Source organism: Limanda limanda, chromosome 10 (assembly GCF_963576545.1).
Source record: "Limanda limanda chromosome 10, fLimLim1.1, whole genome shotgun sequence".
Lineage (NCBI taxonomy): Eukaryota > Metazoa > Chordata > Actinopteri > Pleuronectiformes > Pleuronectidae > Limanda > Limanda limanda.
The window spans coordinates 20,160,676-20,177,448 of record NC_083645.1 but is presented as its reverse complement, the minus strand read 5'-3'; the positions used below and the strand labels follow the sequence as shown (position 1 = coordinate 20,177,448).

At 41.3% G+C, this 16,773-nt stretch overlaps 1 protein-coding gene across 3 annotated transcripts in view; it reads left to right on the top strand.

Moving 5' to 3' along the window:
- diaph2 (diaphanous-related formin 2) overlaps positions 1–16,773 on the top strand; it is a 344,506-nt gene that overhangs the window by 101,440 nt on the left and 226,293 nt on the right. For all 3 annotated transcript variants that reach the window (XM_061079060.1, XM_061079061.1, XM_061079059.1), the window contains 7 exons: positions 2,955–3,029; positions 3,127–3,196; positions 4,531–4,667; positions 7,629–7,737; positions 10,671–10,781; positions 12,226–12,338; positions 16,097–16,213. In XM_061079060.1, the coding sequence (XP_060935043.1) occupies positions 2,955–3,029; positions 3,127–3,196; positions 4,531–4,667; positions 7,629–7,737; positions 10,671–10,781; positions 12,226–12,338; positions 16,097–16,213 (732 nt within the window). The remainder of the gene's footprint in view (positions 1–2,954; positions 3,030–3,126; positions 3,197–4,530; positions 4,668–7,628; positions 7,738–10,670; positions 10,782–12,225; positions 12,339–16,096; positions 16,214–16,773) is intronic.

Genomic DNA, 16,773 nt, shown 5'->3' with positions numbered 1-16,773 from the left:
AACTCCATATACCATACAACTGTATCAAGCCAGTTGAAATAACACAAAGTAAGAAATTGCTTACCCAAGACCGACCATTAATATTTCATTTTGCCTGCGGAATATACATGATTGCAGAAAGTAACACAATTTGGTAGCACTTAACTAGAGGATTATAGCCATCAATATTAGATGAACAAGTCCCCCCCCAAGTTAATGAAATCCTTGGATGTGTGCCCACATTAGACGAAGAGTCTGATAAGGGAGGGATTCGATCTCGTGTTCCTTCAATGTTGAATCACTACATTGATATTTGAATGGCCGAGAGAAACGCGTTTGTTATGTTTGACCAAACACGAGCTCAACTTAAGTGTTGTTGCTTTTCTTCTCAAGCAACAAAGGGCTGTACTTCACTATGATAATGCTGTAAGATGTACATGTTTCTCTTGATAATCAGTGTACAATAAAGAAAACACATTCTTACAAAGGAAAGGTAGACATGTACTATAACGTACACACCCATACTGTTGCTGCTAGTAAATTTATTTGTGTTAGCTGTAATAGTATTTTTTCCTCTAAGGCCTTTTTTCTCTGATTACCAGCGAAAAGGCTATTTCACAGCCTCAGGACGGACACTGCAGAAGCACCATCTCTCATTTTCTTTGTGGTAACTTCGGGGACATTTAGAAGGCGAGCTGCAGGCTGTACGTGAGGGGACAGGAAATGATCGACAGTCTGAGATGCAGGGAGGAGTCTCAACATTTAGTGCCTGGAAGAACCTTGGAGGACTCCATTATGTTGCAACCTGCAGCAAGATGCACAGCTCTGATGAGAAATCTGCTGCTCACACGATTCCTTTCTCTCCTTTATTTTATGCATTTTGCAGTTTTAGTTTACATTCTCTTTTAATGAATGCATCTTCTCTGAGAGTAATTATTACAAAGCTCTTTATCTCGTTCTGTGAATAGTCAGTACTTATGATGGATTTCTTTTAAATCTTTTTACAAGACTGTGTGTGTTTGTACTAGATTCATCTTCATCTAGTTCTTTTGTAAATCTCTGTTCATCAGGAAAGCATTTTATCTTAGTCCTAAACATCAGGGGTCTGTAATGGATGGATGGAAACAATTGATATTAACATAATGAAATGTCAACAATAAACCAAAAATAGAAGTGGTATATTGTGGGTTTCTTTCTTTCCAAAGTTTGAGCGGTGGTGTCAGACAGATGTTTAGCATTTAGTGTAGCTGCACATGAAAGTGAGCTTGCTGCTCACACTGACCACTGGAGTGTCTCTCCTGGCTCTGTCTCTTGGTCCCAGGCAGTGGAAGGGCGGGTTCATGGACTGGTCATTGTGTGACAGCATCTGTGTTTGTATGTATGGAAGCTCATTTCCAAACATACCAGATGTCCAGTTTCACTCGTTTCCTCCAAAGCCTTCCTGGTGGCACTCGCCATGAGGACATTGATATCCATGGTTTTAAATGCCGGACACAGTCAAATCACTCTATGACATGTGATGTATGAAATAGTAAATCCTCCACACGTTCTTAATGCATAGGGTGTGACAGTTTCCATCAGTGCCCTCCTCACACACCTTGTTCAGCTTGCACGGCGTTCATTCAATCCCATATTACAGTCGCACTGTGTAATAAACAGAATTTCTCTTCACAAATATTGGTTCCATTCCCTGCCCTCTGAAGACTGACATTACCATCATTACTAAGGAGCATAAACAAAGACTGTGGATTCACTGGATTGTGCTCCCTCAGCCGTGTCACCTCCTTTCCCTCTTTGTTGTCCTAGTCGCTCATTTACCGCTGCCACCTCTGCAACACAAATATATACCACTGCGTTATTATTTTGCAGAAAACTGAGCCGGTTTGTTTTGTTCTGTTATGGAAAGAGGGAAACATTCAAACCAAATAAACCAAACATTAAGACTGGAATACTTTATGTAAACAGACATTCATTCAGACATTCATAACATTGTGGTGTTTTGTTTCTATTAAGAAAACAGATCATCATTATGCACCACAGTAAATATTAATAACTTATTAATTGGTTTTGCTCATCCTCTGATGAAATTTGAGTAGCAGTGGGTTGTAGCTTGTGCTTATTTAGTCACAGATCAAAGAAATACCTCAACGCCACCATTCGCCTCAGGCTAGTGTATCTTTCCCCTAATTGAGGGTTTTTTCTAACTCACTGAGTCAATACAAATTACTTTAATACCCAAACTATTATTATTTCAAATCATTGTCAGAAAGGCGGGATAACTCATTGACTTGTGCCCTGTAAATTTCATAAAATTGCCCCATGCATTTTGTGTTATTGACAGTTAGGGGCCTGGAAACACGTGATGCTAATGACATAATCTGGTTGTGACCACACCGGGCCTCCCACCCTCCTCCCCCCCTCCTCCCACCCTCCTCTCGCCTCTCCCAGACAAATGGGCTCATCTGCACTGGATCATTTGCTGTCTTCTGATACGCTGTGGCTTATAGCCAATTATCTCTTGCGATCCATTATTGATTACAGTGTTATCTTTCTTGTATTGCTTAATCTTTTGGCTCAGGAATATAGCCGTGCACAGGAGGGGGGGCTGTATACAAAGTGCTTAGCGGTTGGAACACTAAGTTAAGATGGGTGGGAGTTCATTTCCTTGATAATGACTACAGTTTAAATTCAAAGTGATTGAGACTGTATCCACTCTCACGGAGGGGAAGGGTGTATTTTGATTTGCAGCCCTCCCTGTTAGGAATTAAAAACCACTACAACCATCCCTTTATCACAGTGAGTGTTAAACCTTTCATATTAGTCTGAATGACTGATTTCCTCCGAGGATAATACAATATTGCTTGTGTTTGTTTTCTCCTGTGAATCAACATGGCTTACAATAAACCAGGAGGGCAATAACAATTTTGACAGAATATTAGTAACTCATGTTTATGTGTCTGTCTTCTGTTTTCTAGCTGGGTGAATAACTTCGGTCATGATGGTCTCGGTCTTCTTCTGGATGCTTTGGAGAAGCTGCTGGACAAGAAACCGTGAGTGATCTCCTCTGACCTCACCACCTCTGCACCGGTGTTACAGTTCTAAGTTCTGCTCGTGTCATGACCACGTCTCTTTCCTTTTGTTTTTCAGGCAAGAGAGTATCGACAAAAGGAACCAGCATAAACTCATCCAGTGCCTGAAGGCTTTCATGAACAATAAGGTTTGTATGAATCCACAAAGAAAAGACGATCCATCCAGTTGATTTGTAGGATTTCATGTTGCACAAATATAATAATAATGGATTTTATTTTCATTTGAAAGAATTCATACAAGAATAGTGTAAATTATGCCTGTATCTCACGGTCAGCTCGTGGTAAGGTCTTCAAATTTACTACAAACACTAAAAGATGAACTGATTACAAAAGGTCAAGGTCATGTGACATTACGTTGTTTTGAACACAATCTATCAGAGCCGCCCAACGTGAATATAAGTACACGTGGCACAAACATTCACTTGGACTCAAAGATGGACTGATGAATTGCTGGTGCTTGAAGATTCCTGTAAATGTCACATATTAGTACTTCCGATAGGGAAGTTCATTACAACTGGCACAATTGACCTTAACTCATGGATGACTTTGGTGGTCAAAGGTCACTCTGACCTCTCAAACACATGTTTAACCTCGTGAATGTAATATCATCTCGAGGGTGCTGTTTCACATTTGACTCATTGATTAACTGATACGATCTCAGTGGTCAAAGGTCACTGTGACCTCAGAAGCAAATCGTCTTCTTGAAGGCGATTTAACAGAGTTAAGGGAACTTATTCCACTTTGGATCAGTTTGTCACTTCGACACAAAGAGGAAGTGATTACATTTAAGTGGTGAAAGTTAAAGTTCACTGTGACCTTATATGAATCTGGGAAAAAAAAAATGTTCACGAAAACTTCACTGCGGTTGTTCGCCTCCGCCAAATAGAACCGCAGTTTGGTAATTCTAGTTTAAACCGATAAATTAGAAGACCAATGACACTGGATTCACTTTCTCTTTGAAATTTCTAATAGGACCTCAGGTGGCCAGATATCCAAACACGCTTCGAATCTGGACCCTGACAAGCGTTGGATAATGGGACAGAAGAAGTGAAGCTAATTTAGCAAATTTCTAGCTCACAGTCTCAGATCTTTTAATTATCCTTTTCAGGGAGGTCTGGCTCCTTTCTCAAAAGTGGCCCATATTTCAAGGATAGATGAACTATTGATATTGCTTCCCTTAGAGTTAATCCCCACACGTGGTCATCTCTACCCGTTCTTCCGGTTGTGGGCAGACAGGAGGTACAGGAGACTAAAAGTATTTGTCCCTATAGTCCTGTCCTGAATTGAATTAATTCATCATCCCCTCCATTTTCTCCCATGGCCTCGTTGTCCCTCCTTAAAAGACAATTAAGGAAAGTGAAAGTGAAAGTTCTACATGAATGCAAATGCTCTCATTAATTTATACCCAATGGAATTTGTTCCTCTATCCTACCTCCCCCCCCCCCCCCCCTCTGTTTTACAGTATGGACTGCAAAGGATCTTGGGAGATGAGCGGAGCCTGTTGCTGCTGGCTCGAGCCATCGACCCCAAACAGACCAACATGATGACAGAGATTGTCAAGATTCTCTCTGCCTTTTGTATCATTGGGGAGGAAAACATGTAAGTTGAATTTCCTTTCATTTCACATCTTGCTCTCAAACGCATTCCCAGATTTTTCATATGATTAAAGAAATACATGTACAGAAGAAAGTTTAAGATCAACATATCCAAATTTGAATATTTCTTTAACTTTGGTCAATACACAGTTAATGTGCTGCAAATAGGTTTATAAATATTTGATTATGTGCTCAAAAGGCTTCTTGGTAGAGTTTTGATTCTCTGGTCGCAGGTGTAGGTGGGCGTGCAGTATCCCTGTTCAAACCCCCCCCCCCATGTTCCAAAATACAGAAATAGCACGGGCCAAAATGCCAAACTCGAGGTATCAAAACAACAGTTCACAAACCAGTGGGTAATGTTACCATGGGTTACCACTTGGGTTCATAACAGCCCTGCACTTTACATAATCAACAAAGCTTTAATGAAGTATTTATATTAAAACAAATTACATCTGATCCAGATTCCAGCATCAGGTTTCAGAACATTGTTGGAAATAAACGTACAAGTATTTGCATGCTGGAAAAGTATTTTTATGACATGAGTGTAATCACCGTATGCGTCCTTTTGCCTCGCCACAATTTAAAGTTGGAAGCAAGTTTTGAGAATTCAGAGTAAAGTGAGAGAAACTTTTTTTGTCAGTAAATAACAGCTGTTTTGGAAACCTCACAACTTCATTTCTAAAGCCTGACTAATGACAAGAAAAAGGAAGAGAAGGTCCAGTGATGAAAGTGATGTGGATCCAGCTCTGCTCTGTTAACACACTCCACAAGGTTTCTGAAACAGCGAGAGGGAAGGTTGCTTCTTGTAAACACTGGAATATCACCAAAAAACAAAGTGCTTCAATCCTCTCCCACAGGGTTGGCGGGGGGGCACGTAGTCATACAGAGACTGTGCCACAGGCAGACATGTGTACTCTCACAGTAGGCACATGGTGAAGTTTCAGCTGACCTCAGACAGCACAGGAACCCATTGAGTCACATGGTCGGATGATGCAGTTTAGTCTGTTTCATGTGTTGAACTGCTCAGTGTAGTTTGCCTCAGATACACAACCTGGCTGACAGCTTATAAATTGGATTTAGGGGAGTGCTTTTTTTTATTGTTTCCCACAGGGCCAGACTAGAATAACAATGGCACTTCAAAGTCAGTTTATGCAGTGGTGGAAATAAACTAAAACACAATTCTGTAGGAGAAGCGGCGTGTCTGTACATCACTGACCGTAGGGATGGACTTTCACGTCTGTAGTTCTGACGCCTCATCGTGCAAAAGGTTGAAGAATATCAAAGAGTGTTATTCTCTGTATTTACAGTTATTTAATCTATTCAGGTTTTTCCTTTTATTTCAGGTGACGAGAGCATTTTTTATTTGTTTGAACAGTTTCAGTTCAATTTCCTAAAATCCCTGTTACAAATTACTCCTCCATAACACCCCCTCACCACCACCTGTGCTTTCTACTCATTCGAAGCTGTTCAGCTTTTTGGGGTCAGCACAACAGAAATGCTCTCTCATTTTAACAGTCAATTACTTCATTGGCTCCCGGAAGATGACTTCAGTCTTGTTATGTTTACACAGTGGATGTTTACGCAATGCAACTATTCTAAGCAGTTACTGGATGTGTAGTTAGTAAGCATCTCTCTCTCTCTCTCTCTCTCTTCTGCACTTTCAAAGTGCTCAAGAAGACATGGAAGTAAACATGGAGATCTTTTCCATGATCAGAGCCCGACATTAAATGTACGTGTCCTGTGGAACTGACAGCCAGAGGAGCTGCGGCGCCACTTTCTTGTTCAGAAACTTCTCCGCTCAGCCAATGTTGTGACGCTGGCTCGTGTTCAACACCCACTTCAGCTGACAGCATCAAACGGGAAAACAACAAGTTAAGCAGATCCATCTCGCCTGTTTTGAAGCGTCGTCTGAACCGGCTTTAGAGCTGCTCAGTATGCAGCTCCCCGTGCTCGTCTGTGACTTTCTAACCCCGATCACAGAGCATGGCCGTTCAATTTATCTCTGTGTCAGGCTTACTCCACACGTACAATCCTATTTGTCAGACAGATGATCTCCCTCGCTCACAAAGAACTGCTTCTATTTTGTCATTTTGGAAATATTATAATATTTTTTGTAGGGTTGATATAAACACGAGGTAATAAAACCAACAACAGCCTCAGTGGCATGTTTGATTACACACATGTGCTCACATATATAAACTGGCATTTCAATATCTGGCCGAGCGGGACTATTGATTTGTTATTTGATTTAACACAGAGAGGAACTTGTATTTCAGGCTAAGGGCTCTTCTGTACCCACAGAAGTATTATGGTTGAGGACAGGGGTTAGCTCCGCTAATGAAGGGAAAATAGCAAAAGGGGCCCCGCAGTGACAGAGAGGCCACCTGTTGCCAGTTTCTGTGTATTCATATTGTAAAATCAGTGTTAAGGTAAGTGCTCAGAACACATCAATTTACTCTTTATCGCAGTCCTCTGTTTGTTTTTCCATCTGTGTGGCTCAAACTTTCTCTTTCATTCACGATTCAGAGGCTTAAATTGCCCAATGTCCTCTTTAGCCAAGCTGCATGAAAGCCCTTGCAGGAACTCTAAATTGCCTTCCTTCTCAATAGGTGTATTTGCACATTAGTCTGGGGGTCCGTGCAATCATCTGCGCCCCCCCCTTCTCGTCCAACCAAACACGACCAAATCCCCGCTTTCCGTAGAGCATCCCCCTCGTAACAACTATGATGAAGTCAAAATTAGATACCGAAGCAATAATGAACCGAATTATATACAAAGAGATGGAAAGCAGCAGCATTTGTCAGCGTGACCAAAGACTGGCTGTCCACACCGACACACAGGGGAAGATAAGAAACAGAGTGTTTGAGCTGCAAAATTATGAGTAAATGTCCTGTCAGCGAGGTGATAAAAGTGTTTGTTGACTTTTTTCTGTTTGCCCGCTCCCCCGCTCTCTGTTTTCTTCCAGCCTGGATAAGATACTAGCTGCCATGACAATTGCTGCAGAGAGGAACAATAAAGAGAGATTTGCCCCGATCGTTGAGGGGCTGGAGAACCACGAGGCGCAGCAGCTCCAGGTTAGTGATCGTTTGGCAGAAAAGCACTTCACATAACACTTTCATAATTATCAGGCATTCTTCACTACCCTGCTATTACCCTCCTGAAAGATAAACCTGAACTGATAGTTTAGTGGCAGAGCTAATGACCAATGCAGTCTCCACCTTTGTCATTTTTAAATTACACAATAAAATCAGTGATAAACGAATAACGACCGAATCACTAAATTGAGTATTATTCTGTGGAATCCTTTTTTTTCTCACCCATTAATTCAACCCTAATGAGTCCGGTGTCACTCACTCAAATTCAGTTTTTGTCAGGGACACCCCATCTGATGTGAGACAAGACCGAAATTGACAGTTGTGTCTCCATGGGGACCGTGGTACCTCGGCCTCAGCTGTCTCCCTACACGTGTTTTTCCTCCGTCTCTCTTTGTGTCTTCCTGTCCCCTTGTCAACCCCGCCGCCCCTCCAGCACATGATGGGATGTGATGGTGGGACTGTTGAAATGCCCCCACAGGTCCATCACCACTGTTTTAATCAAAACCACCTGCTTCATTGAGCGCCGCCCCTGAACTGCCCCGTTGTTGTGCGAAAAAACACCAGAAAAACAATATATACGTGGAGTTCCTCTCAGCTCTGTGTCTGTTTTCATTCCCGTTCACATTTTTCCTCCTCTCGCAGCCGAGCTCATTGTTTTTCACATCTTACAGAATCCTCCCCGTTCTTTTTTTTCCCTCTCCACGCTGCTGTCAAGTCGGGTCCCGGAGGAGTTGGTGTGAAAGGGCAAATACAGCACACAGCGCTCTTCATTTTCATTAGTATTCTTCAGCAGCAGGAAAAACTATATAACAGCAGTAAAAACACCACTTAAAACATGGTTTTGTGAAAGCAAAAGTAGGGAATTACTTAAGGAATTACTTTTTTTAACTGCGCGGGATTGGGAAGTCGTGAAGGAAAAAGTCATGAAGGGAAACTGATGAGGCGGGTGGTGGAAGAGAGAGTAGATATTCTTTTATTCGGAAGGCTGTTGTTTTTCCTTTAAATTTTGCTGTTAATGAAATGAAGCACTTCTAATTGTGTAGTAAATTAAAATGCCGTGCTGATGCGGGGGGCTCAAGGAAATTAATTGACTTTTTATCCAAAACCTGTGATGGGCTGTAGAACTTCACTTTGTTAATGTGATTAAAATGTGTTTTGCTGTAGTTTGCTGAGCACGAGAGAAACTCAACGTTTGGCGTTTAAACTCGTCCCAGCGCTGCAACTTTTAATTACGATGTTTAGACAAACCCCCCCCTATGGCAACACTCTGTAAACCTGACACAACTTATGCCCCCCTCCCCAACCCAACCACTTCCCGCTCCACAATACATGGCTGAAGTATGTTTGAGGGGCTTGATGTAAGCATCCATCTGTATGCAGCAGAAGAGAAAGAATTTTTCATGAGCTCCATGGCTTTCTTCACTCACAGAGATCCTGTGAAGATTTTGGTGGAGCTTCTTTTATGTGTCTGGCCTCTGTTGCAGACAGCGATATGTGTCAATGCACAGATCTTGCTTAGAGGCCCTCAAGCTTTTCTGGAACACGGGGAAGTCTGCCATGTTTTGGGAGGCAGACACTGGTACCACATGCAGCGTGGTGCTGCTTCCTTTACTGTAACAAGCTTTCCCAAGAGAGCAGGCAGTAGCTTATATCCGTATCGCATATCATCATGCTTTTTACCTCCATATCTGGCAAACAAAAGGTTCATTGTTCTGCTACAATTTCAGGGAAACTGTAAAAAACAAAGCAGCTTTATTTGATCGTGGCTCTTATAAACAAGAATATCACTCAGAAGAGTGCATATCTCTGCCAAGGCCCAATAGTCCCCTTAAATTCAGTCATGCTGCATCAAATTCTACACACACATGGATATCAGATCCCTAAATATGCCAGAGACTTCATTTCCTCCGTGAATTATTCCCTGAAAATAACCAAAAAACAGCCATTTAAAATTCTCAACTAAATATTTCCTTGATCTGCTTTACTTAATCTGGATCCACGCCAAATTAAATTGGTTCTTCCCTGACCCATACCACATACTTCCACCAGGGTTCAAGGTTATCTGTCCAGGAGTTTTTGTGTCATGCAGACAAACCCCAATAAAAACATTTCCTCTTTTCACAGAGGTAAATATCATTTCGATTTTTACTGAGCAAAAGGGTGGAAAATAATTTAAGTTGTTATGAATTAAACAGAGCTTTGAAATAATAATTGAAAAAGTATTTTGCTCCATATATTTGGATGAAATAACTTCATTATTCTGCTATTCTGCATTCAATTTTCCTCATGTGAATCTGTCTGCTGTGATTTAGGTGAAAATGTCGACGGGTTTGAATACAAATTCTAACCCTGAAAAATAATAAAACTTACTCAGGAAACCACAGCGACCACCAGCATTGTTGTGGCATCTTATTAATAACACATAGGAGCCAGCAGCACTGGGTCAAGGTTCCTGAAGACAACGTTTCACCTCGTCCATGGGAATCCCTCAGCCTCCTATCGATCGCCTGTCCAAGGAAAACTCTGTTATCCACGGCTCGCTCCCCTGAAACCCCTTTCTGCTCATTATAACTTATCAGCAATTTCCTCTTAACCCCGTCCGACACAACTCGCCCGCACAGAAACACACACACGTACTTGAAAGCTTTTTCCTAACCAATAAATTCATTAATAATACACATCTAGTCAATACACACAGCAGACCTTCACTGTTTCTCCTCAGCTCCTTTTCCTCCCTTTACCCTTCAGCCTCTTCATCGCTGTCTCTTTTCTATCCAGTTTGTTTTGGAAAAGAGATATTTGATTATTCACTCTAGAAGCTATTTACAATACATGTTTTGCTTTGGTTAATGTATGTGAAGGCTTTGTCATAAATATTTACTGTTTTTGTATTTTGCCTGTTTCCACCGCAGGTTGCCTGCATGCAGCTGATCAACGCTCTGGTCACCTCCCCCGACGACCTGGACTTCCGGATACATCTGCGGAACGAGTTCTTGAGATGTGGCCTCAAGAAGATCCTGCCTGTGAGTTGTTAGACTAACAAATAGCAACAAGGTTAACTCCTTCACATGCATTAGGAATAATCGAGTCAGGTCCTGTTCCTGAGGTTAAACTGTCGAAAAAATGTAACTCTGATCAACATATATACATTTTTTTAATACATTTTACTTCCTCCCTGCTGATTTGTAGTCTCACAGCATAAGACATCACAGTTTGAGTCTCTACTAGTTAAGAGCTCAACGTTGATTCATTCAGACTCGTATAATTTCTTAGGATATATTTAATATATGGTCATACATTTACTGTCCTGAGCTTTAAAACTTTAAAGTCCTTGCTTTAACCTAATTCTGTTCAAATTAAATATTCATACATTCAAACCAAAGAGCAGAGGTGTAAAAATCACAAGCCCCGGAGTCGTCATGTGACACAAGTGACATCAATACGGGTCGGTTTTAACAATGCTGATTTAATTGGTAATTGTAATTTCGGTATAACCCGTAGTGGGTCGAGTGTAAGTCAGCGCTCGCACCTCATCGCACAGGTTGCGTCTTCTTGGCATAATAATCAAACCATTTCACACATCTTCACATGAGGCGCAGGCAAACGAGCTCCGGCTCATCACTCAAGCTCTCATTTGTAGTGAGTGGGGTGAACATGTCACAGAGCCAGTTGCTAATAAGTCATCCCAGCTGCTCCTGTTGATTATTACTGTCATTACTTTAATTATCTCCAATTCGTCCCCCTGATATGAAAGAGTCTCGGTGTACCGTCATTTATGAATGCCACGTTCCCCCGGTTTTAATGTCGACATTCAAACTGACACTCTTTCATCTAATTATGAGTTATGCTCAGGAGTCGTTGTGTAGCTGTTGGCAGGGAGAAGTGGCCTCCACTGGAAAGAGGAAGCACAATTTGTTTTGTTCTTATAGTCCTCGATGCATATATTTGCCCTCGCTCTCTTCTCCCTCGCTCCTTTCTTTTTTCTTCTTCTCTGCACCTCCCTCTGAAGCAGAGCTGCGTAAGACAGATGGCGCGCCCAAAAAACAGTGCGGCGTGATTGATACCTGCAGAAATTGGGTTACGTTTGGCCCTGTCTCTGTCTGTAAACTCCTCTGCTGGTGATTCATAGAGAAGTGGTAAAGAGCAGCCCCCCCCTAGCCCCTCGTGGCTGGAACAGGTGCAGGAATAGTTACTGTCTGGAATACATAGCACCAGGGTTTAGGTCAGTTCCAGCATCGCTCTACAGCTGGAACAAAGCAACTAATACTCTTGTGCTATATATTTTCAGAATATAAAGCAGTTAATGATTAAAAAATAATTAAAAGATAGGAATATCACATTTGCACAACAATATCTAAATATTTCCTATAAGGCTCCTTGGCTGTGTTTCATAAATCGACACAGCGAGATGACCTTTTGTACGAGTTAACATTCTCAACTCTCTGCTGTGTGTGCAACTCATTTCAGGAACTAAAAGAGACGGAGGAGCTTGACATCCAGCTGAAGGTGTTCAATGAGAACAAGGAGGAGGACTCCATTGAACTCTCCCATCGCCTGGATGACATCCGCGCTGAGATGGAATATCCTTTAGTCCTCCCTTGTGTGAATACACTGATGAATATGCCTGCGGAACTGGCAGGAGGAGATGAGTGTCGATTGTGGGTTTGGTCAAGCTTTGCAGGCTAAAGCCCCTCCTGGCTCGGTTCATTAGAGAGGGATTTGAGGAGCCGCAGCACATTGTCTAGCTCCATCTCCCGAGCAGGCATAGTAGGTAAATAACCGCTGTCATCTTAACCTCCCACCCGTTAACTCCTCTTTTTTATTTACTCTTCCCATCCTCTTCACTTTTTATTCTCCGTCTGTTAGTATTAGGTCAAGTGGGACTGTACTTTAGAAACATATCAAACACTCTTATTTTCTTATTGTTATCAGTTAGTTGTTTATATATTCTCAGTGTGAGTCCCACTTAGAGGGGACTGGAAAATGAAAAGCACGTTATGAAATATATTAAAGTAAGGGAAATAAAATCATAATTTTAGGCAATGCGTCATCTGAGAATAGGAATATCAGAAGTGGTTGAGTTATATTGAATTTATAAAAAGTTTAACAGATAACAAAATACCTCAGCTTCGGGCACAACAGCAGCACATTATCATACGTATCAGGTCTTTGAAAGTAATTGACAAGAAATGGTCTTTTCTGAAGAATTAAACACACAGATCTGGAAGAGATTTCCTCTTTCATGGAAGAGGAAATGTCCACGAGCTTTGCAGAGGTGTTGTAGTTTTATCACGATTTGGATCCAGAAGGAGTGAAACTCTGGCAAGTGCAGGTTGAAATAATATTACTTTTATTCCCATAATCTTAATCTTATCACTCCTCTTCTCTGTTCTTTTTGGAAAGTACATTTTACCCTCCATTTTTTTTTTACCAGTGTCCATTTGACTCCAAAAATCCAGAGTAAAACTTATTAAGTTGAGCAGTAATTCAGATAGAATTCCCTAGATGGAAACTTCTTCAAGCATCCCAGAGAAGAACCCCTTTAATAATTCACAAATCTTCTCTCAGGCTATGTATGGATGTCTGACACTGTGAGCAGACAAAACCAGACGCTGACATTGTTATGCAGATTTCCATTCCCACAACCTTTTCTTTCACCAAATCCCATAGTTCTCGTGAGGGCACAAAGCGCCGCAGTGAGTGACAGTTCCTGTTGACACGTGTGGTTGATGGGAGGAGGTTGTGTGTGTGTGTGTGGAGAGAGAGAGAGAGAGAGAGAGAGAGAGAGAGGATGGAGAGAGGGGGGAAAAAAGTGGACCTGGATTAATGATGTGCTTGAGCAGGTTCACAAATGAGTGGGCCCAGTGTTTGTTTCCAAGGACAATGCGTTATTGATCTGTGAGCTCAGAGCATGCTTCGAATGCCTAGGCTACCCTTGGCCTGCACAGCACACACACACACACACACACACACACACACACACACACACACACACACACACACACACACACACACACACACACACACACACACACACACACACACACACACATGCTCACAGCACACACACATATTACGCAGGTTGTACCTCTACTACCTGAGCATTGCCTATGTGTCTTGTTTCTCCCGGCAGTTTCATGAATATTAACCTGGAGCGGCTCGTATCCTCTGTGTCCGGCCCGGGTCCAGGTGCTGAGGAGGTGACTCCGGGCCACTAATACATATTAATGAGCTGTGGAATGGTGATTGATTGACCCCACCGCTGACTGGCCTACATCACACTTGACTGCCGCTCATGTTTATTCATTATTTGGTGAGAGAGTGTAAAGAGAGACAGAGCGACGGGGGGAGAGAGAGCGAGCGGGAGAGAAAGCGAGCTTAGAGGGAGTGTCATCGACTGGATTGGCATTCTACATTAGGTTTATGTCTGCAGCTTAGTGATAGATGAAGCTAGTTGGATACTTTCCCAGTCTGAGCTGCTTCTCATGTCCTCTCAAATGCTGCTGTGGTGTGGCTATAATTGAATCTCACAGGATTTGGTAATTCTCCCAGGCTTCATACTCAGCTAATACAAGGGAGAGGAATGATACTTTAGAGGAGCCGGTATTCCCGCCCCTCTGTCTCTAAAAATTTGATATGGGATAGGAGTTTAATTACAGACATTGTGGAAATTAATAGGAAAAGCGTCAAAACCAGTATTTTAAAAAATGGATCTGCTCCAAATGAGGCAGTTATCTCGTGTTGCAGTTCAGTGCTGTTGTAAAAAATAATAATAATCAGAATTATTGATACTCTCTAGAATCATTGTTCACCAGCTGTGGATGAGAACTGACAATAATATATTTTGAAATAAGCAAAACCTTCAGATTTACCCTTGAGAACATATTAGTTTCGATTTGTCCTTATCTTTAAACATCAGGTGTTTTGGCTCCATCCCATCAGTAAAGCCACGTAATCAGCCTTTATTCTTCATGTGCATGTTTATGGTAGAAATACAAATGTTGCTCTGGTGATGTGTTCAGCCTTGATGGGACTTTAATTCCGTCTAAGTCCTCAAGCTCAGCCACATAAAGATTCGTTTTTACATATTCATTAAAATGACATTTTCTGTTGCGAAAGCAGAAGGGAGGAGAATCACAAACATATGTTGGCACCGTTTTAAATTGACACTTTCCAATCAGTGTGTAGCACCCTGTAAATATTTTAGCACACATTGTCAAGACTCACACTTTGCGTTATGATGGCAATCCGGTTTTCATCTCTGGGAGCTTAACATGGAACGGTCTCTTGTTTGTTTTTTTCTGCATCTGTGCACATATCTGAGAGGCTTATTCCACTTTTACACACAAGACGAGTGTCCACAGGGAAATCCTCCTTTTCTCAAGCAAACAAATTAAATGGGCTCCAAATCATTCATTTTCCTGGGCTCTTTACTTAGAGCTACTCTTTAAGAACACTATTAGAAGTTTGAGTATCATGAGTTTATTCTTTTCTAAATTAACTTCTTACTACAAATAAAACATTTACCTACAAATTAAATTTTTAAGATGTGACTCAATACACATGATTTTCTTCTCCATTACGCCGTCGTTCTTACATTTCATACACTTTTCTGTTTCTTTGAAGATTCCTCATTAACAAACGCTTTGGAGAAACCAATCCTCTGCAAATAATCAAGAAAACATACATGTAGTATATAGTATTCAAACATGGTGGAATAACAAGTAAGGCTGTCGGATTTAACATCTCTTTTAGATGTCAGACCCATCACTGCCTCCTCCTGGGGAAAGCACACGTAAGACACATAATCAATACCTTTTGCAAATTTAATAACATGAATTTTTGCTCCTGAGTACATGTCAGTTTCAATCTGAGGACCGAATATCAGCCGTGTTTTTGGCCTGCGAAACGCTCGGCTCCTCATCATTCTGGTCTCAAACGTTACACCAGTGAGGTTTTCATGTAATTAATTCCCAGTATCTTAAAAGGTTGGGAGTGACAGGTAAACCAGAGGGAAGATTCTTTCTTTTCAATTCCCCTCCTCAAGTTAGCTGTTAGCTCCCCAGAGGGAGCGGATGAGAGGAATCACATCTTCGTTTGCTTTTCCAACAATGACGGCTGTCAGAAAGAGCTGAAGTGAGGAACTGGGGGGAAAAATAAATAAAATGTTATGAAAAAGAAAAGCAAATGTAATGTTTACAGCAGTGAGGATGACCTTAATGAACTCAGAATGTGTGTTTTTAAGATGTGAAGCATAACCGCCCACTTGTTTATCTCAGAATCTGAAAAAAGTAAACATCCTGCGGTGATGTTGTTTTCCTTAACCGTGCTCCTGTACTGATATGAATGAAGTTTACCATCTCCTGTCCAACATGGTGAGAGACACCGGCTCCGAGACCTACTTCCTGTCCATCCTCCAGCACCTACTGCTCATCAGGAATGACTATTACATCAGGTAGGTTGTGTGTGATTATTACGTCCTGCTCGAGTCTGTCATTGTGCATGTACAGTCATAATTTTATAATTATTTTTTCTGTGTGTTTTTCCTTGGGTATGAAACACCTCATACATAACTCTGATCTTATTTGTCCATTCCAGGAAATAGTTAATGACTTAGTGGCTTTTGCACTTGGTTTTGGCTGTGGGGAAAACAATGGATACCTCATTTCTCTGTCTGTAGTTAACATGGTGTTTTCAGGGGTTATTCTCTATATTTCACCTTTTCTTTAATAACGGGAAAGTGAGACTTTAATATTTCTTCATATCTGTCAAACCTAACATAAGTTTTAAATATCATTGATTATGGTCATAAGAAGGTCATTTAATATGTTGAGCCCGGCAGAAACCCTCTTTGAACCTACTGATATATAAGTCTTAATTTAAACTCATATTCATTAATTCAACTTGACATTTAACCTCATTGTTATGAAGATACATTTGTCTTGTCGCCCAGGGAAACGCACATAGGCAGAAAATAAATAAAAGAAGATAAACATATGTAAGAACAAATAGAAA